Source organism: Macrobrachium rosenbergii, chromosome 20 (assembly GCF_040412425.1).
Source record: "Macrobrachium rosenbergii isolate ZJJX-2024 chromosome 20, ASM4041242v1, whole genome shotgun sequence".
In the NCBI taxonomy this organism is placed as follows: Eukaryota; Metazoa; Arthropoda; class Malacostraca; order Decapoda; family Palaemonidae; genus Macrobrachium; species Macrobrachium rosenbergii.
The window spans coordinates 15960327-15987944 of record NC_089760.1 but is presented as its reverse complement, the minus strand read 5'-3'; the positions used below and the strand labels follow the sequence as shown (position 1 = coordinate 15987944).

The window sequence follows — 27618 nt, the reverse complement described above, 5'->3', positions numbered from 1 at the left end:
ATGGTATTTAATTGAACAAGAAATAAGTAGAAGGCGCCCAGACACGCACACATGTAAATATTCGGAAGTGTGCACTGGGACGGATATAATCGACACTAGACCTATACATAATGCCCCGGGTGATATCGGTTCCCAATAATCTCGAGAGGAAGGAAGCTACTCATTTTTTATATCTTTTTCATACTCCAATTTCGTAAGTGTACCTTATTTAATTTCATTTTGATTAAACAATGAACAGTAATATGAAAAGCTGGCCAGACCAATTAAAAAAGAAATCGTGGATATGGGGGGAATTGACATCGGGTTTACCCTAGATCCCCGTTAGGGAGATTGAATTTCAAATCTCTCGGGTGTCCTGCTACTGACCCACTCATATTCCGTTCGAGTGTGCCGCCCAAAACGATATGCCAGTTTGATGAATTTCCATCGTTGTATTTAGTTCTTGACTTCTTTACACCGCTATTTCATGTTCTTCATAAATTACGGATCTTTGATGCTTGTACAGTCACAAAGGGCACAAAAAGAGAGCATATCTTCTTGTCTTATCAAATGTGGTAAATATATATATATATATATATATATATATATATATATATATATATATATATATATGTATATATATGTATGTATATATATATATATATATATATATATATATATATATATATATATATATATATATATATATATATATATATATAAATATGTATATATATATGTATATATATATATATATATATATATATATATATATATATATATATATATATATATATATATATATATATATATATATATATATATATATATATATATATATATATATATATATATATTCCACACTTGATAAGACTAGAAGATATATACTGTATATATATATTTAGTCATGAAACATCTTTATTTTACTGAGATGCGGTGAAAGGCGGCTTTCCAAAATCAGCAGCGTCAGTGAGCAAAGACTTTGAGAGTCGAAGGTCAGGTAGGTATTATTTAAAGCGCCAAAGAAGAGACTATTGATGTCAAGTAGTTTGCAAGAATATTGAGAAACTTTCCATAATATATAGTCTCATTAGTACATTTACACTTTGCTACGAACTGACGAGAACAAGATCAATTAAGTTATCGTTCCAAATCATTTCATTTTTTTTTCACTCAGGGAAGTGTATGGATAAGACTTCATCAGTCGAAAGATTTATAAACATCTGTAAAGGCACGACAAGGAAATGAACCGGTTCACTGTTAAGGGAAGAAAGGAAGCATCCAATATATTGCGCTCTCTCTCTCTCTCTCTCTCTCTCTCTCTCTCTCTCTCTCTCTCTCTCTCTCTCAATTTTTTTGAGTCTGGTGAACGTTGCCGCAACAAATTTCAATCATATTCGTAACATGGCGTTTTCGTCGTAATATGTTTTCATAAATCCAGATTGGGAGACTTTAAGTGTTCACATCCCCCCCCACCCACCCCCCTCCTCCCCTCATGTCTTCCTTCCTCCACCATCTTTACCTTTCATGCATCGGCGGATATATCAGAAAAAACAAGCCAACGTCTGCTCCGAAGTTATGCGGATATTTCAATAGGAAGACTTGAGAGTGGGCATGCGCGTTCAATGTCGCAGGTCGACTGCAGATTCTGATTGTCAATTTTGCATCGTTTTTGTTCCAGGTTGGAAGTCGGTCGTTTATGCCATCCATCTTTATATGAGTGGTTTGTCTGTTCCTTTTCTCTATGGGAATGTTCTTTCATACAGTGTACCCAACGGGAATGACAGAGATAGCTGTGTAATTGCTGTTACTCACTGAAAAAAGGCAATGGATAAAGGTCAGTTTCCTGTGAAACGTGGTGAAGGTTGATTGCCTTTACGAAATGGCATTTACTGAAATGTCTTCTGAAATGTTTTGGCCCATCACCAAAAGAAACACCATTAGGTTGTTTTTCATTTGCTCAATTTTTCATAAAAACATATATTCCGAGGCAAGGGGGATGGCTTCGACAGAAATTAAGCTCGTAATACATTAATTTCTAATTTTTAAGTAAACAGCATTTATTATGATCGGTACACTTAAGTGCATGATTATTTAATTAAATAGAGTTTGTTATGTTGTTTATACTTAACTAAATGGGTATTTTTAGTTTTTTATTGTATTTATTCTAGAAAGCCAAGATGGGAAGACATCACAATCACGTTCGTGTAAAAACCATAATTTCTGTTATGTTGGACAGGCATTTATAGTCAAGTTACTCAAACTCTTGCAGTGTACGTTTAATTAGAGTTTAATTTTTAACCGTAGCCGTTATTTTGACACTTGCTGCAGTGGGGTTTTGTAACCATGCTGATCTTCGTTTTTAATCAAGATTGAGACATAACTTATATAAAGGGGAAAATTAAATATGTGTGAAACCCTGTATGAAGACAAGACTACTTGTGTCAAAAATTCAAAAAGAAAAAATATTTTATTGTAACATGGAGTCGAGAAGAAATTCTTTTGGCCTGTAATGAAATTAAACATGAAATAAGAAAAAATATATGCGGCATAGGATAGATATCTTGAAAATATTTCCGGTAGGGGGATAGTGCACAGTAGACACTACTTAAAGTTCTTTGCAGCGTTCCTTCGGCCCCTAGCTACAATTCCTTTCGTCCCTTTTACTATACCTCCAGTCATATTATCTTTCTTCCATCTTACTTTCTACCCTTTCCTAACAAGTGTTTCATAGTGCAAATGCGAGGTTTTCCTCCTGTTACACCTTTAAAACCTTATTTACTCTGTTTCTCTCTCAGCGCTGAATGACCTCATAGGTCCCAGCGTTAGTCCTTTGGCCCAAATTTTATATTCCATTCCATACCTTGAAGATACTAACCCTATTTGATAAGTATTTATGTTGCGTGACCAGCAGTGTTATTCACTTTACTTCAAGTTCCATTTTAGACCAGATTATGAAAGATAATCTGAAATTTCTTTATTTGCGATCATGTCACTGCTTACTTTGCAATTTACGAATATATGTTGTGTTTGTATGTGTGAATACACACACCCATTATATATATATATATATATATATATATATATATATATATATATATATATATGTGTGTGTGTGTGTGTGTGTAATGTACGTATGTATGTATATGTATATACTGTATATATATGTGTGTGTGTGTATACACATCCTTATGATATTTATATATAATTATATGAGATAGATGTTTATATGATATACAGAAACATCAACCATACAATGAACTTTCAACTTGTGTGTTTCTTCATATATTTTGATTCGATTTCCGCTGATAGCCGGAAGCCTCAAAATAGGGAATGAAATGGAGACATTCTCATTTCGACCGTTGATTTCCGAACCCTTCTGTAGAAGAAGTGAGTTTGGACCTTTACCGCTACGTCACAAAATAGATAAGAAATTATCTCAGCTCATACAAATATGAATCTGTCAACTTGAGATATTTTTACTAAAGCTGAAATAAATCCATCAGCACTTGAATGATATGCTGTTGAGCGTTTTAACTTTTCGGCTAAAATTTGCGTGAATTCTACTTGTCAAATTCGCTACATCTGTGAAGTTACGGTAGGCACTGCATTTCCTCAACCATTCTTCACCATGAATGGCAAGAGCGTTGGAGCTCTTTTCTTCTTCGTCTTCTTCTTCTTCTTCTTCTTCTTCTTCTTCTTCTTCTTCTTCTTTCTTCTTCTTCTCAGCTTAATCCCTAGTTGGGGTCGCTGCCCGTAATGAGCTTCTGATGCCATTTTTCTTATTTGTTGTTGTGGAGAGTGTATGTGTATATATATATATATATATATATATATATATATATATATATATATATATATATATATATATATATATATATATATATATTATATACATTTATATACGTGTGTGTGAGTATGTATATTAGTGAATATTTAATCTTCACAGTACATCTTGATGGTTTCATACTCGACTCAGTTCATTGTAACCGAGCTCCTTCAAATAGAGATATTCCCTTGATAGTCCAAACGAGGATAGAGAATGAATCTCCAGGTCTCTGAGTCTGCACTTGCTTTCGACCAAAATACCTGTGGGAAATGAAGATATGAAAGAAGTTTTTGCAAGAGTAGAGAAAGATTGTGCATCGTGCGAGGTTCGAGAGAATAAATCTAAAAGTTCGGATAAGACTTGCTTTGCTAAGCTCCTTCAAAGGAGCCATAGCAATGTTTGGCTTTATTTGAATTTTCTGCTACGTTTGGTATAGGTGGCTTTTGAGAATCTGAAGCTTAAGTCGTGAGGTTAGCGAGGGCTGTGCGATTTCTTTCTAACTTTTGATTCCAGAAGGTCCATTTCCTCCGGAGGGCGCGGGGATATCACTAGTGATTAACCATCAGCTTGTTATTCTGAAGAGTTGGGATCATGGTTTATAATTGTTTATGAAACATAAGAATTTTATATTGTGGAAATGTCGGTGGATTTTAATAGCTGAATTTTTTTTTTTTTCAGTCAGTTGGTTTTTGAGATGGAAGCTGGTTAATGATCATTAAAAGGCGAACGAAATAGTGAGTGCGGTGATTTTACTTATATGAATTTTCCCCTTAAAGGTGATGGCTCCGGGGGGAATATACCTGCCAGTTCTCAGCAAGTATTTCTGGACGTTATTGTCATTCTCTACCCTGGCTTTGTGACTCGTTTTAGTTTACTAGGTTTATTTACTAGATTAGGTTTCAACTGAACTCTCCTAAACCATTCCACCTCGTTCGATTGTCAGGTGAGGCATGGCTTTAGGCATTCAGTTAATCTTTTATTTTGTATATTTTTGCCTGTTGATTGAGTTAGGTACTTGTAACTAAATAGACTGTGGGATTGAGTAAGCAATTCCAAAATACTAGCTGAAATATGGACAAGTAGCATGTCCGTACCCATGTCCGCGAAAGTGAAAAGTATGTATAATATATATTCTTTTTGGCCTACGCTTTCTCCCCTTTTGAAAGGGGTTACATCGTACTTCATCCATCTTCATTCTCAGTAAGTCTTCTAGGGGTGAAGTTGCTATCCCACCCCACATTATCTTTAGCCCAGTATAATTTGGTATTCATTTACAACTCTGTTGACTTTCGAGCTGTAGTCTGGGTGTGAACTGGGTCCCAGAAATCTTGAGCCAGAGTTCTATACTACTAAGCCTAAGCACTCGCTGACCCATTCCTTAGTCACAGGGACGGTAACCGGTGTTTCAGACCCGAGTTTAAAATTCGTATGCATAAAGATAAAATTATCCTTCTGAGAAGCTTACGGTAGAATCGATAGAAAGTCAACGTGGAGGTGTTGCGCTGAATTTCGTGGAGGATCCTCTTTCTCAGCAGTAGTAACTTCAAGTATAAAAACAAATTACTATAGAAAAGAAAAATCTTACTACTGAGTTTTGTAAATTATTACGTCAGGAAGGGTTTTTAGATCTTAATTATCTGGTATGCTGAATAGGTAGAAAATGGTAGAGTGAGTTAAGTTTGATCATTTTTAATGGAAGCATCGCTTTAACCTGGAACGGCCAACAAAATGTTTCTTAAATTTATAATAAATCATGGTTATTTCATGGCCGTTTTCGTACCCAGTCTTCTAATTGAGTTTCATTGCAAAAAAAAAAGTAAGAACTAAAGAGTTAAGAAGGCATCGTCATTCTGGTGGAATATGGCTTCCGTGATACTAAGGACCAAAAGAAAGTTTAGAAGATTGAAATTTTCAACTATATACATAAATGGCAGTGAATGACTTGTCTTTTGATGTTGCGTATCTGAACTTGAAAACAACCTGGGAATCATGAAAAACAGCATAAGTAAATTTTCGCTAACAGGGCATTTTTATCTCTCTTCAGTTGAGCGAATGTCATTAACAAAGCATTACAGGATTTAATGTAATAAGAGTTGAAGCAAACGCAACTTCTCAATATATTGTGACTACTGTTCACACCGACAGTGAATATTAATGGTATTTGACTGCGTTTAGTCTTGCGTCTCTTTTCATTAATTCTATCTATATACAGACGGCTGTGAGTATTTGCATAGGTTTTAATTACTATATTGACATTTTGTTCATTAAATATCTTGTGTCCGCATAACTTGAGCTTATATTGTCTATCGTACATTAAGGTACTTATTTTTGTAGTTTGATGAAGGAAAGTTATCAAATGCCTCTCATGTTTCATATTTACAGTATCTTAGACAATATTTATACATATTTGTGTATCTTTAACAATTGTGATTGTTAATGGTAATAAGAAACTATGGTCCGTTTTTCGATGGGAACCAAATGCTGTAGTTAAAATCCAATGGGGGTTATGCGAATTAGAATTTTTTGTATTTTATAGCCATGATTTGCTAACATTAAGCAGGGCTCTCAATTGAGGGCGAAACCATGGGACTGCATGGGATGATTTATTTTACATCAGTTTTATACGATTAATTAAAGAGTTTCACAAGAGAGGGATGGAAGGAGGCTTAGCCTAATGTGGGATGGGAAGAGCTGCAGTCTGCATTAGGTGAGATGAGTTGCACAACTTGGAAGGTTGAGTGACGAGGCGTCGGTTCACAGGGAACTTCAGCAAGAGGTGTACTTGAGCATGTTGCTATGGAAGTTGGGGTTTAGTGGAATTACTTCCGTAGCAGATGGAATGAGAAAATGAAAATGAAAACTAATAGTTTTAACTTTTCTCATCCGTAGTAGTTGCTCCTTCTTCAGCTCCTGGAAGGTAGACTTTGTAGTTCCAGGTACTTTGAATAGAATAGAATAGAATAGATAATAGAATTTAGGCCAAAGGTCAAGCGCTGGGGCATATGAGGTCATTCCGCGCTGAAACGGAAATTGACATTAAGAAGGTTTGAAAGGTGTAACAGGAGGAAAACCCAGTAGTTACACTATGAAACATTTGTAGAGAGGGTGGAAAGTCGGAAGGAAGAAAGAGAATATGAACGGAGGTACGCCAAAAGGAATGAAAGAGTTGCAGCTAGGGGACGAAGGGACACTGCAAAGACCCTTAAGAAATGCCTACAGTGCGCCACGTGAGGTGCACTGACAGTGCAACCCCCCTACGGGGAGGTACTATGAATGGAAACAGTGTAATGTTCGATTTATTGTGCCTCCGAAGTGTTCAAATGACACAATCGGAAGTAGAGATCCGTGCTTGTTTATCGAGGTCCCTGTAGCTTTTGAGAAGCTTTCATTATGGATGAATTTCTTTTTAAATTGTCAATAAACAACGCTCACTTTTAATGTTTTCCGACTTTATGCTTTCTGCATGCGTGCCGGGCCATCCCTTTCCCATTTCCAGGAAACTGGGGAAAACGTTTGCACGGGAGGAAAAAGATCAGCTGGATTTTAAGAGATCAGAACTTAAATACGATAGTCCCATCAACTGAAGTTGAATGCTGAAGTTAAGGATCAAGGGCTTACATGTTTCGCTTCACTAATTTTTGTGCTGGTTGTTGTGGTGTTTGTATTTTCGCCGATGATGAAGTTGTCAGTTCAGTGGAGGTTATGATGTATGGCATCAGACGTTATGTGGTCGTAGTTCGTGAGGCAGTTATTGTGAACAACGTATCCTGACAGCCCATCAGTCCTCAGAAATTACCTCGATAACAGAAGGGTTTATGACCTTTAATCCAGATGTTTCAATCTCTGGATGAACTGTTTGTTTCGTTTAGCGCAGGCCGTATGTATTAATGCTAATTATTGAGAGTTGAACACTCAGTCACTTTTATCAAAGGATTGATATGACGTTGGTAAATTATTTTGGCAATAACGCTCGAGAAAATCTTCCTTGCTCTGTAATCGAATTACTTTCCAGTCAAAAAGAAGAGAATGAACTGAATTACAGCTACTCTTCGTTTTTCGGCTCATCGTGGATTACAGTGCGAAAATTGGTTTTTTGCCTGTATCATTTTATCGCCTTGTTGTGGACTTCAGTGACAGTGTAATTCTGGAAATACCTGTTTTCAGTTTTTATATAGGAAAAGGCGGGTGGCGTGAACTCTTGAGATTTTTGTTTATGTACAACGTTCCAAACTAATGTATCAGCTCCTTTGTTACTCGGCCTGGCTTCCTGTTGTAGGAAATGTTTCTGTAGTTTTCTTATTAACATCACTACTGCTGCCTTGCTTTGTTTTTGAAGCTTGTCCAAGAAGTATCTTAACAGGCGCCCTTTTTATACTGGTTTTTGCAGTGTATGGTAAGCTCTAAGGAAAAGTGACAGTGGGTTTGTGTATGCAAAAGGATAAATGACTTTGTAACAAATCGGTGTTTTTTTATCTGTACTATTTTAGATAATACTTTACTGAGTAGAATACAAAGCAGATGAAAGGTAAAAAAGTAGATAATGTCAATTCTTTGAAAAGGTTAATGTGTGATCAGTTAGAGTGAAACTTTTTGTAAAGACATTTATCCTTAACTGTATTTTACATTTTTAGGTCAGCTGCTGTATACAAGTTACAGGGAATGTTATTGCCCTGAATAGAGTGAAAAAAATGGAATATGCAACAAAGAGTAATTTGAGTGAAAGCTATTAGTGTATTAAATGGTCTGTGTTCTCACTGCATGCTTAAGGCCAAATGAAAGCTGGTTGAAAAATATACAACTCACATTCTGTGTTGTGAAGCGTCATTACAGTTATCCATAAACGGGCAGCATTTTAGTTTTAACGACCTGTAACATACTGTTAAGGTTCGAAAAGAAATTAACTGTCATATTCATTGAAGAGGATCGTAAAGCTTGCCGCTGTTGTCGGTGGTCATAACACACTAGATAAACATCTGGCTAGCGGAGATATTTACTGCTCGATGCTCGACGCTCTCATGAATTACGAATGTTCGCTTAGGATTGAGAAATGAATTGTGATGGCTTTCATGTGGGAAACTCGAAATGGAAGCTAGGCACCAATCCGCAAAGTATAGAATCGTAAAATTAGATCAAGAACAAGATTTATTAGTCACGTATGAATTGGAATAACACCTAGTGATAAAATAACTGTCAGTATAAACGTAGCAATGCTGTTTTCGTGCCGTTGGGGAGGAAACTGTTTTCAGGCCGAGACAGATAAAAGGGTGAGCATATAAAAATCCGGTAACAATGCTTGTATAAAGTCTGCGGTAAATTTCACCCATATTTTATTATATAGGTTTAATGAATTTCATTATACAGTACTTCAAATTATTTTGTATATATAGAAACAGTTGCTATATTAAATCCGTATAAGTAACCTCAAGGATATTTAAAGCTGTATATTGAATAATTTGTAAACGGCGAAACGTTCAGTGAATTTTATTTGCTGCATTCATTTAGTTATATTTATACGCAGTACTGCAAGTATTTTCTACATTTTAAAGGCAGCGTAATTTTTTGGCTGGCTGCATAAATGAATATCGTATGCTGTGTGTGTAAATCTAACTGCATAAAGTCAAATGTGGAAAGGAGCCAGTCAGCTTTAGTTTGTGAATTATGCTCCTTTATTTCATAGTTTAAGAAATTGTGTTCCTTTTTTTTTTGCATTTTCTTATGTATTGTCCTTTATTAGCTTGTGCAGTGTTCTTTTTTTAAAGATTTCATATTATATGTTATTCAGTCATTATTGTTGTTGTGGAGTTTTCTAAGAACCTTTTTCTGTGTAGACTTCTAATTCCTGGTAAATAAAAAAAATGGTTTGAAAGTAAATCACAAATTTATGCCAAAGGGTAGACTTTAACATTTTTGCATTTTTAAAAAATCTCGTTAATTTGTATTTGCAATTTGTTTTTACAGTACTCTCAGTTTGGAATTCCTTAAATATAAGACTAATGTCCAAGTTGGAAGGAAAACAAGCAAAAAAAACTTGCGTTTTCAGCACGTTGTTTTTATTTCAAACAAGGGACATAAGGCCGTAAGTGCCTGTTGTTGCCTCTGTGTGACATTAGATATAAGTCAATACAGACCACACAATAGTCTGCAACAGGTTTCGGCCATTTTGGCTGCCTTCAAAGTATACGTGTGTTCAGCATTTTTTTTTTTTTTACATAAAGTTTAGGAGTAGGATATGAGAGTAATTATCCTGTAGATGAACTCTTGTTAAGGAAGTAAGGGTGTTATGCCTCTCAAGGAGAGTCAGCATTCTGTTAATGATTCTTGCTACTGTTATGTGTGGCGTCTTTTAAACAGCTGGAATTTAGACATTTTTTGTTTCTAGTTTTATTTCGCACCACATCTTCAGTTTTTGGAATTTGTTACTAAACTAAAAATTGTTGTACTTGAAGGTCAGTATGCAGAACATTATACCGAATAGTTTGGAAGAAGTTTTTTTTATCAGACTATAAATATAATAGTTGTAGTGCTTTGGAATAGATGCTTATCTCCGTCTCTTTTTCCTGGACCTGTGTAACGTGAAACGATGCTTTTAGGATAATCGCATTATTCATAAAGTATTAAGCCTCATAAATACATTGTAGTTAGAATTAGAATTAAAAAAAAATGTGTTACAGTTCCAGTGTTCATAACTGTGTCTAAACTAGCTTTAGCAACAGATTTTCACGAACAAGGGACCAAAATGATTGCCTCTGAAAAGAAAGATTTAACTATTTTGTGTATGTGACTGTCAGTGAAAGTAAGTTCATGATTCTTCATTTTGCGCAAATGCTATCAGAACATTAGTGACATTCGAAGAGCTAATTGTTTTCAAAATTCGAAAGAATAGCTCTTTTTTTCCCATCAAAATAGGAAGCATTTTTTGGCTGTTTCCTATTGGAAGATCATTTTGCCCTATTTCTTTTATATCAGGATGATTGCTTTTGTATTTTCCAGCGAAACCTTTCCCACTGCGATTTTGCCCCCAATTATGAAGGGGATTATGTCTTCGACCCAATAGCCGTACACAAAAATATTTTTGTTTTTCATGTAAAAACGTTGATTGATCCATGTTATCCCGAACTGTTTCCTGACATCATAGTCCCGCCATTCATTTTTCATTTTTCCATTAACTTGTGTTTTTGTAGAATTTTTTTTCATCAGAGAAAGGATTTTCGGGAGGGAAGGGAATCAATTACTGGTGGTATATCTCAACAGAGGTGAATATCACCGTATGTGACAACTTTTATCGGGGTTTTTCCATTTTTTTTTTTTTCATATCTTTCTTGAGCTACGCTTTTGGTTTTCTGTAAAAGAAAACTATTGTGCCGGGTTTGTCTGTACGTCCACCCGCCCTCAGAGGGCTGCAAATTGGTATGTTGATCATACACCCTCCAGTCATCAAATACCAAATTGCAGTCCTCTAACCTCAGTAGTTTTTATTTTATTTAAGGTTAAATTTAGCCATAATCGTGCATCTGGCAACTATATAGGGCAGGCCACCACCGGCCTGTGGTTAAAGTTTCATGGGCTGCGACTCATACAGTATTATACCGAGACCACCGAAAGATAGCTCTGTTTTCGGTGGCCTTGATTATACGATGTACAGAAAACTCGATGACGGCGAAGAAACTTCGGCGCATTTTTTACTTGTTTTTCTTGAACCAACATTATCTTACGGCTGCCAAAGCAAGTAAACCAACTTTTTAAATCTTTTGTTTGTAATTTTGTATCGTCTTAAATTTGCGAAATCACACGTTTTTAAGTATTTTTTTTATTTTGTGACTTTGAGGTAGTTTTAAAACTCATCACTTTGTGACAGTGTTAACGATGCTTGGTCTTGTAACGCAAAACGTTTGGAATTATATTTAATGATGTATCTTTCCTGTAGAAGTTTATTCTACATATTAATAGCCTTTGGGGATTGTTTCCTGTTAATGTTTGCACGTTTTAATTATTATTATTTGACTGCTAGAAATAGTTGGTGATTTTTTTCGCTCTCGCTTTCATGTGTTAATCTTCCGAGGAAGCTTTCATAGTAACTCAGTATTCATAATAAAAGTGCACATTATGACTATCGGGATCTGTGTCATTTTCACGGTTAATATTTGATTATGTTTTCAATTTTCACGGAAACCCCTCGGACATTTATTAGGTCAGTTTCAGTGGAGAACTAGAGACACTTTCCTAATCGTATTTGGGAATTGTAATCCAAATCGGAACGCCTTGAGTTAAATAGGACCTATTTCTGTAACTGTACACGCATAATTCGCCATTTGTAATACAAACTATGCGCTACAGCCTCATCTTAGGAGAAAGATGCCTGTGATTTTAGTCTCCTTCCTTATCCAGTTTCACTTAATTGACCCATTCATAGTGGGACTATTTTTTATTTGTTTCTCTCTCTCTCTCTCTCTCTCTCTCTCTCTCTCTCTCTCTCTCTCTCTCTCTGTTTTTAACTTTATTCTTGAGAATGTGACAGCATTTCTTTGACTCTACTGTTTATTTGAAACCATATCTAGAAGGACGGGGACAAAAAGCTGTGACAAGTACGATGCGTGTGCACAGTCATCGTAACTGGGATATTAAAAATGATATGGTTTAGACGTGGGTTCTTTCGGCCTTAGAATCTTTCACAGGGAAATTTTCCATGTCTTCTGATTGTTTGACTTTTAAATAGCCTTTTGGAACATTATAGCTAATGATGCCGCAGCGTGCTTCTGCAAGTAAACGAACTCATTTGGCAACCCTGTTTAACAGATGATATTGCCATGAAAGATAGTTTTTGTATCTCCCTGAACACCTTTTCATTTTATAACATTGTAATGGACAATACTATGCATCATCTCTCTCTCTCTCTCTCTCTCTCTCTCTCTCTCTCTCTCTCTCTCTCTCTCTCTCAGGTAACCAGAATATGGACACATTTATTTTCCTTCAACACGGTTCAAGAGTGGCCAGACCTTTAACTCGTAAATCAGTGTCCTTTATTGTCCCTCTCTCTCTGTCTCAGCTATCACATTTATCTGTCAGATCAGACTCTTCCGATACTTTTCGAGAATTTCTCAGTTTCTTTCAAGAGCCAGGTGTTAGGATTTGGATTGGGTGTGTGACATTGTATATTATTATGAAATTCTTTTAAAGTATTTTACCTTCTACTTGGTGAGTAGAGTCGTGGCTGATTTAGTAAAAAGATACTGGAGCACATTACTTTTCTAAATGAATACTAGTTTACATTTTGAGCAAGAATTTCCCCCGGTATTACAGTTATTTTAAATTTTGCAAAAATTATTCCTTTTTGTGGAGAATTGTGACAAAAGAGAGAAAATGTGATAATGTTAATATAAATTATTTATATGAAAAACTCCATAACAGTAAGATCCCCTCCTCTTTTTCCCAGTAAATATATATATATATATATATATATATATATATATATATATATATATATATATATATATATATATATATATATATATATATATATATATATATATATATATAATGATTTATGCGTGACTGTAATTTTATGGATCTATAATTGTACCACGTCGAAGAAGCCATTGAAGTACTGTAAGCATATAGATCAGTTGTTATATAAATTCTGGTTTTTTATTGAAAAGGAATTAATTTATATCACTATCATATATATATATATATATATATATATATATATATATATATACATATATATTATATTGTATGCATATATATGTATGTATAGTATTGTTTTTACTGGATGAATTTTAATTATATAATTATTTCCTACCAGCGACGATTAATATGCAAACTTAATCCGTTTTCACTGAGAGTATAAGAGCCGAATAAGCATATTCGTAAAATTGTTTCAGGAATATATTCCATTGACTTCGGAATAAATATTTGTTTCATTTAATTGAACGATAGCGTTCTGTTGACACAACAGCAGGCTAATTGATCTGAAGGCGAGCTTGACCTTTTTTCCAGCAATTTTCCCAGTATTTTCACGGAAATATGCGTGTTGTCTTTTTTGTTTGTATGAAATCATGAAAATGTTAACTACTAAATCTCCTCGTAAAAGTAAAATATTCTGGATTTGAATTTTTTTATTAGGTTTACAAAATTATGATGGTGTTATGATCCTGAATGAATTTAGTCATTTCATCAAGTATTCTTAATATTAAACCGTTCATTTCAATGTTGAGTGACCATTGAGTGTACCAGCAGTTTGATTATCATGTATATTACGTAGGAAATGTGCTGAAGTGTCTGTTTTTATTTTATGAAAATAATCATCTAACTTCCTATGCAACCGTCTTTAGCTATTCTTTTTATGTTGATTCATATAATAATGAACAATTTTAGATTGCTTTTTATGCTATGAATTAGTAAAAGATATAATAATATGTTGTGTAAAGCATTAAGGAACATTTTAATTAAAAGATTCTTGTCTGTTTAGAGTTATCTAGATATTAATATTAGCTCATGTCTATGTGACTTGATATCCAAATTATATATATATATATATATATATATATATATATATATATATATATATATATATATATATATATATATATATATATATATATATATATATATTATATATATACACCTGTATATACAGTATATGTTTTTGTATATATACACACATATATATATGTTTGTGTTTGTGTGTGTTATATATATACATTATATATATATTCTGCTTGTTCCCATATATATATATATATATATATATATATATATATATATATATATATATATATATATATATATATAGAGAGAGAGAGAGAGAGAGAGAGAGAGAGAGAGAGAGAGAGAGAGATTTTCTGTAGATGGTGTCAAGATCAAGTAAGATTAGCTACCCGTACTGGGCTTGCTGAAATAGCTGGTGACCTTGCATCTCTACAGACCTGACAGGATATTATGGACTCTGCCTGACTTATGATTTTAATATGTGCCATAGCCTGAACCCTGCCAGTGCAAATGATGAGGCGCAAACGCAGGTTAGAGGCTAAGTACAAATTGGGAAACACAAGGATGTGTTAGAGGTTGTAAGTGCAAATGACGAAGATGAAGCATAGGTTAGCTGACTTAAGATACAGATGATGAGGTCCAGACGTAGGTTAAAATCGATAAGTGCAAATGAGGTGACTCAGGCTGAGCTTGGAGACTGCAGGTGCAAGTAACGGGCCACAAGCATAGGGTATAGTTCGCAGGTGCAGTATCTCACGAATGTTGGTTAGAGTTTGTATTACGCAAATGACAAGGCTCAGACATAGGTTGGATGCTGCAGGTGGACAAGCAGGCACTTGCATTGTTTAAGGGCTACAGGTGAAAATGATGAGGCACAACACAGGTTAAAGGCTGTTAGGGCAAATGACAAATCGCAGCCATAAGTTAGAGGCAGTAAGTTTCAAATGACGAGGCTTCAGCATAGGCTTGATTCTGTGGGAGCGGTGAGCATAGATTAAAGACTGCAGGAACCAAATAATGAGGCACAAGCATAGGTTAGAGGGTCAGAGCAAATGGAAAATTGCTTGCCTAAGTTAGAGGCTGCTGGGGCGAATGCTTAGGTGAGCATAGGTTAGAGGCCGTATTTGAAAATGACAAATTGGGAGCTCAGAATATTCTGTAAGTGCAAATGACGAAGCTCCAGTATAATTAATTGGTCAAATAAAAGTCACGCATAGCGTCGTTACGACGAATGACACCCTTTTTGGAAAAAAATATGATTGTCTATGCCGACTGCCCACGGCAGTCCGATGAGATTCTGTCAGTGTGAGTTAACCATGGTATGTCGTCAGACGTAGAGAAAGTGGTGGGTTAGTGAAAAACAGTTGCAAGTGGTAATTACTTACGTTAGATTGTTATGAGAGAAAATTTAAAAAAATTTTCGTTGATTTACACATTTTTGTCTTGTAAGGTGAAAGATGTGATAACATGGCCCGGGGATGTTTGGGGAGGCCGGGGTGGGGGGCGATTGTTAGAGGCGTCATGATAGCACTCGAGATACGCCTATGAGAACAGAGAATGGAAGCCGCTATTGATAAATCTGTCGCTCCCAGACAGACCCCAGACGATACGGGAAAGGCGAGGAAATTGTTTACGATATAAACGATATTCCATTCGGTGTTTGTATATCTCTCCCTGGGTCTGTGTGTGTTTGTGTCCTGGCGTTTTTATTTGTTGAATTTATAGGGAGTGCGTTGTTTATTACACGCCTCCTAAGAGAAAGTATTATGTACATCTCTTAGGAACATGTCTCTCTCTCTCTCTCTCTCTCTCTCTCTCTCTCTCTCTCTCTCTCTCTCTCTCTCTCTCTCTCTCTCTCTCTTTAGAATTATTTGACATATTTGAAGGCTAGCGTAGATTAGTGTAGTGAAAATAGAATAAAAAATAATGAAAATACTGCATTCTTTTAGAATGTTGTTCTAATAATCAACTGGAATGTTTAGAACCCGAAATAAGATCTCTGGAATAGAATTACTAACAAAATAATCCTATATGAATTCGAACTCCATATGCTTTTTCACAGGAACCACTTAATAAATGCGCTCTGTATAAAAGCGTTCTCTTGTTTAATGGATACTTGGTATAGGGACACCGTATTGACTTATGCCAAGTCCCGTAAATGTTGCCTTTGCAAACACCTGGGAAGTGAGAGATAAAAATTCATTTCCTTTAGTGACTGATAAGTCCAAACAGATGATCTTATTATTCTCCTTTTTTTATATGTGAAAGTAATGTTTCACGCCTGCTGTTAAGGTCTGTTAAAAATGGCTTTAGGTACATTGCGACTTGAGATGTATTTGGCCGGGTAACGAAAATTTCAGCATATAATAGGTAGATAAAATGAATTTGTGCCATCGGTCAAATTTGCAAGGAATACGGAAAATTCTTTTAGCCTTTCATGTAAGGGCTGCCCTATACATAGAGGTAGTAATGAGTTTAAATTAGTGTATATAGAAAACCCACCGTGTTTCTGCAATATTTTTTTCGTGCCACAGCAGTTAAGTTGGGAGGCAGTATTGACGTCAGTATTGTTAAGAGTATTACATGTATGTAGCGCAGAATATAACGATGGTGAAAGTGTACTGTAACAAGGAGTTTAGGCAAGAAATTAATATATCTGATAATATATTAGATGATACATTGAGAAAGATGAAAAAAGACCGTTATTAACAAAAGAGAAACATTATAACACAAAAACATATTCTGACGCCTTATAAAGATAATCCCCACATGCTTAAAAATTGTATTGTTGATGTGTTATTGGAAACTATTGATGCAAAGAAAAAAGCACTTACTGATCTGTACTGTCAAATCCCAAGTAATTCATGTGACAGCTATCAGATCTTGCCCGTGTTAGAGATGTAATCATGTCATTAACTGAAATGACCTAAAACATTGGTCTTTCCTGATGTTTGAAAGAAATGTAATCGGGGCTACTTTTATTAAACATTTCATTTTGATAGGAATGTAAATAGCCTAGGAATATGGGAACCTGATCCATTCATTTCAAAAGAAATATATAAACCTTAAAAATTTCAAGGCGTAACAGTAAGCTTTGTCTATATGACAACAAAATGACACGCTTGTTACATTCCGCTATAGAAAAAAATCAGGTCAGGTGTCCTACTAAAACAAACTTTATGACCAGCACACTCACTCACTGTCAGAAAAGCTCCATTTCTTTTTTCCCAGGTGTCCTCGGCCGTTTCAATGGTTGGTGAGTTCGTAATGACTGTTAGTATTCGAGCATATGTAATAAAAAAAATTCCTTCCACTATTTTCCAGCCCTTTTGAAAATTTTAAAATAGAATAAACAGGCACGGACTCTACACTTTCATATTTTACTCTGTGGTTATTTTTAGCATTTAAACTTGTGTTCATATATATATATATATATATATATATATATATATATATATATATATATATATATATATATATATATATATATATATATATATATATATATATATATATATATATATATATATATATATATATATATATATATATATATATATATATATATATATATATATATATATATTCATTGAAAGCATTTGCTTTAATGGCACCAATAGGCTTTTGTAGAAATCCCCATATCGTCGGGATTTTTTCTTCCATGGAATTTTTTTATCACGAAAGCTATTTCGGCACTGTGTGGCATTTTCAGGCGACATCTATCTTAGTTCTTAGCTGACAAAGAACAGTACATGAAGGAAAAATGTCTTGGTATGTGTCACCAGAAACTGATGCATGAGAATTGAAAAAATTCCGACGATTCGAACATTCATGCGAAAACCTTATTGATTCCACTAAAGCAATTGTTTTCTTTAAAAGTTGTTTTAAGAGAAAAACTATATATTAAAAGTGTGTGTATGTATATTTTTATGTGTGTACATATAGTTATTAAAATGTGACTTACTTTTTACGTAAATATTTGCCTATCAACTGCGAGGTACTGACATACAGTGCCACCATCATCAATAATGTAAATAATAAGTGTTTAGTAAGTTAGTGTAGTGAATCGTGGCAAATTTTATAGCTAATATGATCATATTATTTACAGATCAAACAATATATATATATATATATATATATATATATATATATATATATATATATATATGTATGTATGTATGTATGTATGTATATTCAGCTAAGGCCACAGGAAAAATAAAAGAAACGAGTGCCAAGCGCTTTTAACTATCTCCTACGTAGGGCTCCAAGTTTTTGCAAGAATTATAATATTAGTGTTGTTTTTAAATTTTCAGATACCTTGAAAACTATAGTAATAAGGAGTTCCCCCAGAGTTGCATTTACAGGGTTCGTTGCATGCATTGCAAGTGTTTTATATAGGACAATCTGGGAGGGGACTGGAGACAAGGTTTAAACAACACAGATATAGTGTGAGAACGGGACAAATGTCGAATGCTTTGTTTTTACTCGTTAATAATTATAATCATATGATTCATTGGGGGGGACAAAAGCTGTTTTGTATTGTAACAATATAACTCGTAGAAATGTTATTGAATCTGCTTTGATTAAATATCACTGTGACTTATTGAATGTGAGTCAGGGTATGTACAAATTAGACGCATTTGTTATTAATGAGATTTGTAAGATTGTTTCTTTTTAATCACCTGTTGAGCTGTTCTGTACTTGCTGTACAGGTTTTAACCGGATTTTGAATATTTGTTTCCATTTTTCCAGCTCTATGTTTACTTTGCTAGATATTCTCGGTGTTTTTAGCATTGTACCTCGAAAATGTGTTGAAATAACACGAAAGCGCTGGGCACTCCTTTCTTCTTTTCTTCTGTGGGCTTAGCTGAATATATTGTCACGCTGCTTGGTGACATAAGTTTATATGTGTGTGTGTATATATATATATATATATATATATATATATATATATATATATATATATATATATATATATACTTTATATATATATATATATATATATATATATATATATATATATATATATATATATATATATTATATATATGTACATATAAACTTAACATAAACTAGGTCGACAACTGAGTGAACATCAGATGTGATCGTTGAATGAAGGTTTATTCTATCAATGAAAGAACTCACAGTACATAATTTAGTGTCGCATGTGTATGTTTGATTTGAAAAAGAATCGAAAATGCTTTCACAGAAAATCAGTCCTATAAAATCTTTCTACTGATTTCCCTTTCGGATTTTGATGGCGTACGGCGATCACCTTCATAAAAGCTGTTGTAGGTAATTTTTTTTTCTAACTTGAACTAGCCATTTTGGCTTTGTTTTGTTGTTGGTTCTCTTGTGAACATTCTGTACTGCGATAATATACAGATCCAGCGTTTTACCGTGAAAGCTCACTTTACAGTGAAACGTCAAAGAACAATATTGCTTATTACATACATATGTTTGATTTGCGGATGAATTTCTCGAGTCTTAGATATCCACAAGGATTTATTTTGTTATTATTTTTAGATTTGTGTAAAATTTATACGAACCTTCAGATTATGTGGCTGTTTTACTTTCCAAACTTTTAGTGTTAATTTCCTTCATATCTTTATTTTTCTTTTTCCAGAGTGGTTTCCTGGTTGGAGCGATCAAGGAGGTTACAACTCCCAACCTTCAGATGATGGTCTGGGTGACGAAGACTGTGTGGAACTGAGACGGACTTTCAGGTTGGTCCTTCTGTCACCGTCATTCACTCCAGTAGATCTCAAGTTTTATTGTGACCCACTGCCGATGGCATTAAATCACTATATGATGAATTGAATTTTCATTAACTGTTCTCTCTCTCTCTCTCTCTCTCTCTCTCTCTCTCTCTCTCTCTCTCTCTCTCTCTCTCTCTCTCTCTCTCTCTGTAATAATTACTATAATAATAATACCCGAGAGTAATACTGTTTAAACTGCTCTCTCTCTCTCTCTCTCTCTCTCTCTCTCTCTCTCTCTCTCTCTCTCTCTCTCTCTCTCTCTCTCTCTCTTTGATAATTACTATAATAATAATATCCGAGTATAATACTTTTTATACTTCTGTTTACCATTCTATTTGGATATCTGCCGTTCATCTTCTCTGCGGTTTGAGATGTATGACGTATGTGTCATTGTTAATTAGTTTTTATATATAATCACATAGAAATATAATATTTTGAACGGCTTGTTTGGTTCCTTGATGCTATTAGATGTACTCTTTCTGCCGAAAGATTTTAAAAAGAAGACACACCAGTCAAACGTTATTACTCGATGCTGTTGAACTTACTGTTCAAATGATCTGTATCTTTCGTGGTAGATCAATGTTTTGTGATAGTTCCGTACATATGAAAGTAAAAATCATACAAAAATGCCAGTCATCATACTGTACTGGATTTTTTTACATTTTTTATTAAATTCTTCTTTTTACTAACATGGTTAGCTTATTTTTAATAACAGTTCCATTATTAGTATTTTAACTGTTTGTCTTGTGATCACTTTAATTATGTTATATGATGGGGAGGTGTTCTCAAAAGCTTAAATTTGCCCGGCGATGAGGATAGATGTGATGACGACGTTGTGTTTTGAGTTAGGTTGCTGATCTGATTTCTTGGCTTTTGTCAGCGAAGAGTGACGCATTTACTTTCGAAGAGGGCATGTTTTTCACACATTTTTTCTGATGCGTTAATCATTATTCAAGCCTCAGTGTTAAGTGTGATTTAAGTCGAAAATTTATTGTCATATTTCTTTATTCATTATGCGTGACAGCTTCCAATATGATCGTACTTTTCAAAGGCTTATGGTTTAGTGTCGTAGATTTATTCGTAATCATTTGAACCGTAGATTTATTTTATTTAAAATTGGTATGCCAGGACATTTTGAAGATAATAGTAAAAGGCAACAAGCTCGGTAAGTTGGAGAGCTTATTAAGAATAAACATGACACGCATCACATTCTTTTTGCGGTGTTTGTTAAGTAATTCCTAGTATTTTGCAATGAAAATGCTTGTCAGAGCCTCGTAAGGGTACCGTATGAAGTAATAAATTGTGACTGTGGTGCCAGTCCATATTGTAAAATCCAGTAATTTAAGCCATCGCTGATGCTCATAACAGCAGAGAGATTCGTTTAATATGGGAAATTAATTGCGATTCTATTTGTATTTTGGTACCACGGCATATTACATAGCCACAGACTCGGGATTTCATTGAAATATACCGATCATTAAACAAAGCCATATGCCCGTCGGGAAACAAATATGGGTTTATCAGAGAGAGAGAGAGAGAGAGAGGAAAAAAAGCACGATTCCCGAGGCAACAGAGCTGCTGTTTCATAATGAATGATGTTGCCTGTGATTAAATTGCAGAGGTTAAAATGAGATTTGATTTAAAATCTGTTATCGAAAGACCGAAGAATTTACAATTACGAGTCATGTGAAGTTGTCTTGGACATTTGTGACATTTTATTTATCAATAATAATAATAATGTAGTTATTATTATTACTAATTACTGATACAACAAATATGATTATGAAAAACATCGTATTTGAGATCTCGAATTCATCTGATGTTTTGAACATTTTTGGGGATAATATTATTTCTATGCGTTCATCATTGAAGGTGAACTCACCTGTCACCTAAACTGCAATCAAATAGAAAGAGAGGAGGCGAGCACTTATTGCTTTTCACGAACGAAGTCTGAGCCTCTTAAAAACCTTTCATAAAATAGATTGGGAAAATGTAAGGACGCAGAGTTTTATACCTGCCTTCACATCTTTGAGCTGGAGATTTTTGCGTCCTGCGCTTACACACTAATCTTGTTCTTCATTTAATGTACATTCTTATCATAGATTGGGTAATAGTTCAGCCATCAAAAATCGGCTACAGGTTGTTTTTTAGCGGCCGATATCATTGTAAAGCATGGTTGGTAGTGAGTAGCTCGAACAGGCACTCACGATGAGTTTCTATGATGGCGGTGAATGTTTGCCGCCGGGGCTAAGAAAGCACACTAAAGTACTGACCGCTTCAGGTTAGAATCGAATCCACTTATGGTATGGTATCGATCCTCTCTCTCTCTCTCTCTCTCATGATATTAAATGTGTTTTATGGCCCAATGGGTTCCTCAGAGTTCTTATTGCCGTCCTATGTGATAAGGGTTTGATCAACAGATTTTTATGGTGGGCCATGACCGACTCTGTTTCGTTGACCTTTGAAGTTTTTGGACCACCTTTCATTAATAGTAAGCCTCTGTAGTCATTATTAGCCCTTTATGTGTCTTTCTGCTCAATATTAATCCTAAAGTTATAATTATAAGTGAAGGACAGAGGACTCTCCTATCCCTTAAATTATCATATGAAACTTTTCTGTTAAATCAATTTTTCAGTGATTATTGGTTGTAATTTTGAAATACAGTGTTAGCAATCTTCTCAGGATAAAGCTTTTTTTTATTCACTTCAATACTGCCTCATAAGCAGCGACGCTAATGTGTTTATATTTTTCACTTACTTAACTCTAGCTTTAATACAAGTCTCCTTAGGGAATAAGTCTTTTCTTTCTTAAAGCCTACTTCATAAGCAGCGACGCTAATGTGTTACCATTTTTCCTCTGTTGATATTGAAAATTTTACCGAAAACTTTAGTAGTCATACTGTCATGTGGCATATTATTGTTTTCTTACAGCCTGTGGTTATGACGTTAATACCCAGACGCTTAGGTACACTTAAAATATACTGTAAAGTGTAAGAGTCATGCCTTTGCTTATTTATGGTTCAGTACCACACAGGCTTCTAGAAGCTTTTTTCTAACTGACCAGATTATTTACCCAAATCATTGGAACTTGGGAAGCTGAAACTGGCTGTCAAATTTTCTTGTTGAGCAGCCTCACACGAGTCTCATTATATAATTTAGGTGTTAAATATTTTTCTCAGCTATTTCTCTTATATAGTTGTTTTGCTATTTTACTTCTTATGCCGTATTAACACTTGAGCTTGTAGCATTCTGCTTTTTCAGCTTGGCTTGCAAATTGGCTAACAGTAATAGTAATAACGAACCCATATATACACACAAGCGAGTGCTCACATACACACACACAACACAGGCACACATATACTGTATATATATATATATTTATACATATGAATTTTTTCACTTATCCACGCGTGACTCCTTTATATTCACAAATTTTAAGCCACAGTTATCATTTCATATCGAGTTTACAATACCTTGGGGATAAGTTACATCCAAGGAAAGTTATAATCGATAAGTACATATGACCTGGCCAGGATTCAAACCTGGACCTTTGGTTTAGAGACATCGATAAACAGTCGACGTGTGTCGTTTTCACTGTGATGCTGTATAAGAAGACAGTATAGTTAAGTGGCAGTAACATTTTCTTCCTTTTCTTTGAAAGAGTGAGAATTGGGGCGATTTGAACGCCATGTAGCAGACCCCCCGCCAGAATCAATAAATGATCGACTGTGCGAGTTGTGTTTACTTGTCTGATGAGAAATACAGCGCATTTCCGTCCCTCCAAAAACATGTTTGTTTCGGTGGTGGAAGAAGTCTTTATTAGGATGCTGGAATTGTTCGTTTTCGTTGTTATTTGAATTCCTCTACCTGTCAAGGAGCGATTGAATTAGCATCTGGAATTGCATTAAGAACATCGCTTTGAAATGCAAACACACTTGCTCCCTGGTAGAATTAGGCCTTGAATACGTGGCCAGAATTAACCCAGGGAACATATTTAACCAGAGATTAATTTGGATTAACGCAGCGAATTGAGCATCCTTACATAGCCAGGTTCCAGTTCATTTGTATTCTGCATCGATAACGTGAGTGGGTAGGAGGATGAAAGAGAACGAGGCACAGACATACTATCTTATATTATCATTAGATTCCATGAGATTCTAAAAGAAGAATTATTAAGGTAAATAAAAAGCAGAAATTAAGAAAATAGCAGTACCTCAGGCTCACAATGCTTAAACTTTTTTATGTCAGGAATTACAATGACTAATTAGTTATACTCTTAAGAAAAATAAAATTTACTTACTTTCTAAACTAGTTTTGCTAACTTTTCGTACGAATTCCTAATAGCTATTGTAACGTTCTTAGTAAGTTGGCGGCCACAGGTTGAGACGAACAAGAGAAGTTTTGGGAGAGGCATTGGTATGTGAAAAGGAATCATTGAGTCTTTGCAAGCTAATTTTACGTTATTAATATTATTATTATTATTATTATTATTATTATTATTATTATTATTATTATTATTATTATTATTATTATTATTATTCAGAAGATGAACCCTATTCTTATGGGACGAGCCCACATGGGCACTGACTTGAAATTCAAGCTTCCAAGGAGTTGGGTGTTCATGAGAAAGAAGTTACAGAAGGTAATGGGAAATACAGAAAGAAGAGATCACTTATTAGAAAAGATTAAATAGATCAACAAATTAAGTAATAGATAAAAATGTCAGTAAATGATAAAATACAGGAGGAGAATTGTATTAGGGTAGAGTAATGCACTGCATCTTCGCTTGAACTTATGAAGGTCCAGTTGCACGACATCCTCAGGGAGCCTGTTCCACAGTTCAACGATGCGAGGAATAAAGGATCTCTGGAACCGAGAAGTCGGTGAGTAAGTTGAAGGCTGTTCATGCTAAGACTGATCTAAATTTCATAACCAGTGCCAAAATTTTACGTGAGTACTGATATATCGATGATCAGTTGTTTTTCAGCCTGCGTCGCATATCACCTGGTGCTCATTTGCAGTGGGGTAGTGCTTTATTCACCGTATAGAAATGATTGATTCTTGGTTAACTTCTAATATTGACTCTCATTTCTTCACATGCAAAGGTCCATCGGACTGCCTCCACACTGCCATCATCAATTGCCCTTCCTATAGGGAAGTTAAAAAGATATTAGATTTTGTGAGGTTTGTCCTGGATTGTCATGATGGGATGTGATTAACACTGGCTTACTCAGCAGGTCTTGCAGCAAGAGGCGTACTAAACAATTATAAGAGTAAAATTTAAAGGTTACAACAAAAATAAAAAAAAAACTACACCAGTGCTGCAGATGATGCATTCAGTTCAGTAAATGAGGTCCTTTAAATGTCAACCATGGAGAAACACGCTGGTGAAACTGTTGTTTATGACAGAAGAGAAACTCAAAAAAGGGTTGATCTTGTCTGTAAGAACTTAAATACAGTAGACTTGATGACACTTGTCTTGCAAGGTAGACCTTATTTTTCAGACAACTTTTTATGTAAGGAAAACGCCAATGTTTTAGTTGAAATTAGGAATTTCGTATCAGACCTTAGAAATTATACATGTCGTTTTCTTCTTTTTTCCTGACAGGCTGGCGACGAAGGGGTCCAGAACGACCCACGACCTTTACTGGAATGACAGATCCTGCTCGGCTCTGAATAGCTACATCTGCGAGAAACCCGTGCCAGGAGGTCAGTCATTTATCTCAACTAACAACATTCACCTGTTATTATTATTATTATTATTATTATTATTATTATTATTATTATTATTATTATTATTTAAAATGCTGATTGACAGAAATGAATGGTACAGTTTCTGTCGTTGGGAGGCTATTATCATGCTATTGTTGAATTTGGAATAATAATGATAATAATAATAATAATAATAATAATATTAATAATAAGTAGTAATAGTAGTAGTAGTACTGTAGTAGTGGTGGAAATCTGCATTCACCACCTTTTCCTTAATCTGTCTTAAACAAGTTGCTGTACAAAAGAATACGTGAAGCGAACCTGGGCCTCTTTTCCCGCGTTCTCTTAAAATGTTGATATATTCACATCCATTTGTGTATGGAAATGAGAGCATTCCAGTTGCATCCGAAATATCAAACGAGGTTCCATAACCGATTCCATCGGGATGTCGAGAGAAATATGTCGTTTGCTTTTGATGATAAAACACACTCAATTGGCCATTACGTCGTTAGCTCTTTCTTTATTTATTCGCTTCTTCGTACATCGCTGGTTCTTATACAGGTTATGCCGAAGGGCTTGAATTGTTCTGCGAAAGGGTTGAGGGAGTGTGTGTTTTCAGCATATGCAGTGCGTACATATATATATTTATATATATGCAAATATATGTATACTTATATACATATACGTACGTACAAACACACTCATATGTATGTGTATGTGTTTGTATATGTGTATTTGTGCGTACATTTTTTACCTTACACATTTTCACCCTTTGAAAGGGATGGCGACAGAGGGCATAGCCTTAAATTACACATAAGATTATATAGACCACCGCCATAATACCTGAACAGCTTGGTCTCGACAGTCTGCTTTTAAAGCTTGAGCACTCATGGACTAACTGCGCATGTATCATGTAAATAAGGATGTGATTTTTAGTTCGTTACAGAAATAACCAGGAATCAGTTGAATGTTGGCGTGTTATGTTAGTCTTCAGTTATATGTTACGATCTTGGCAGTTACGATGCTTCTTCTTCTTCTTCTTCTTCTTCTTCTTCTTCTTCTTCTTCTTCTTCTACGACTATTCCAGTGTTGCCGTATCCTCATTTTCCATCATATCATTGTATTTACATTTATTTGTTGTAGTGTTCTCTCTTCCCGTTTTAAAATTGAATTTGTTTAGTGTCATGTTATACGTATTATAGTATTACAATTATGACCAGTCCTAATTTGTTAAATCGGTTTCTCATTATTCTTTTTCCTTCGTATTTTTGTGTTTTGCTGTTGTTTCTGTTTTTTTCTCATTTCCATTTCATCTTTATTTTTCATACTTACTCTACTGGTTAAACCCGTCTTTGACGTCTTCCCCCAAAGGTCATGTCGTTAATTCACTGATGTTCTAAAGAGAAATTTTGAAAGGAATGTGTGCTCATTATTTAGATCCCGTCTTTAAGAAGTTTTCCTAATTGAGTTTGGGCTCCTTTTACCATATTCATCGCCATCATTAAATTCCTAAACCTTACGTAAGGTTCTTCATCTTGGGTTCGTCCGAAAAGCGGTATTTCGTGATTAGAACTAGTATAGGTTTAGGAAAAAATGTCAAAATTAGAAAATTGAAGACTTGACATGTAGAAAACCGGGTCATAATGAGAAACATCTTATTTAAACGAATAATTCCTTTGCCAAATTAAGCAGTCACATGTTTGGAGATGTCTTGGGAGGTTGCAAGAACGAATAATATTTCATAATGGAAACAGGAATTTCATATTGAAAAACAGTTAGCATGTTGTAAAAATATACGACTAAGAAGCTTTGTACTCCCCAAAAAAAATTTAATAATAAGAAACAGTTTGCT

General features: G+C 34.7%; 1 protein-coding gene across 3 annotated transcripts in view; it reads left to right on the top strand.

Moving 5' to 3' along the window:
* The window catches only part of LOC136849080 (uncharacterized), a 1041516-nt gene that overhangs the window by 705227 nt on the left and 308671 nt on the right, over positions 1-27618 (top strand). For all 3 annotated transcript variants that reach the window (XM_067122009.1, XM_067122007.1, XM_067122010.1), the window contains exons 8-9: positions 19923-20022; positions 25663-25763. In XM_067122009.1, coding sequence (XP_066978110.1) covers positions 19923-20022; positions 25663-25763 — 201 coding nt within the window. The remainder of the gene's footprint in view (positions 1-19922; positions 20023-25662; positions 25764-27618) is intronic.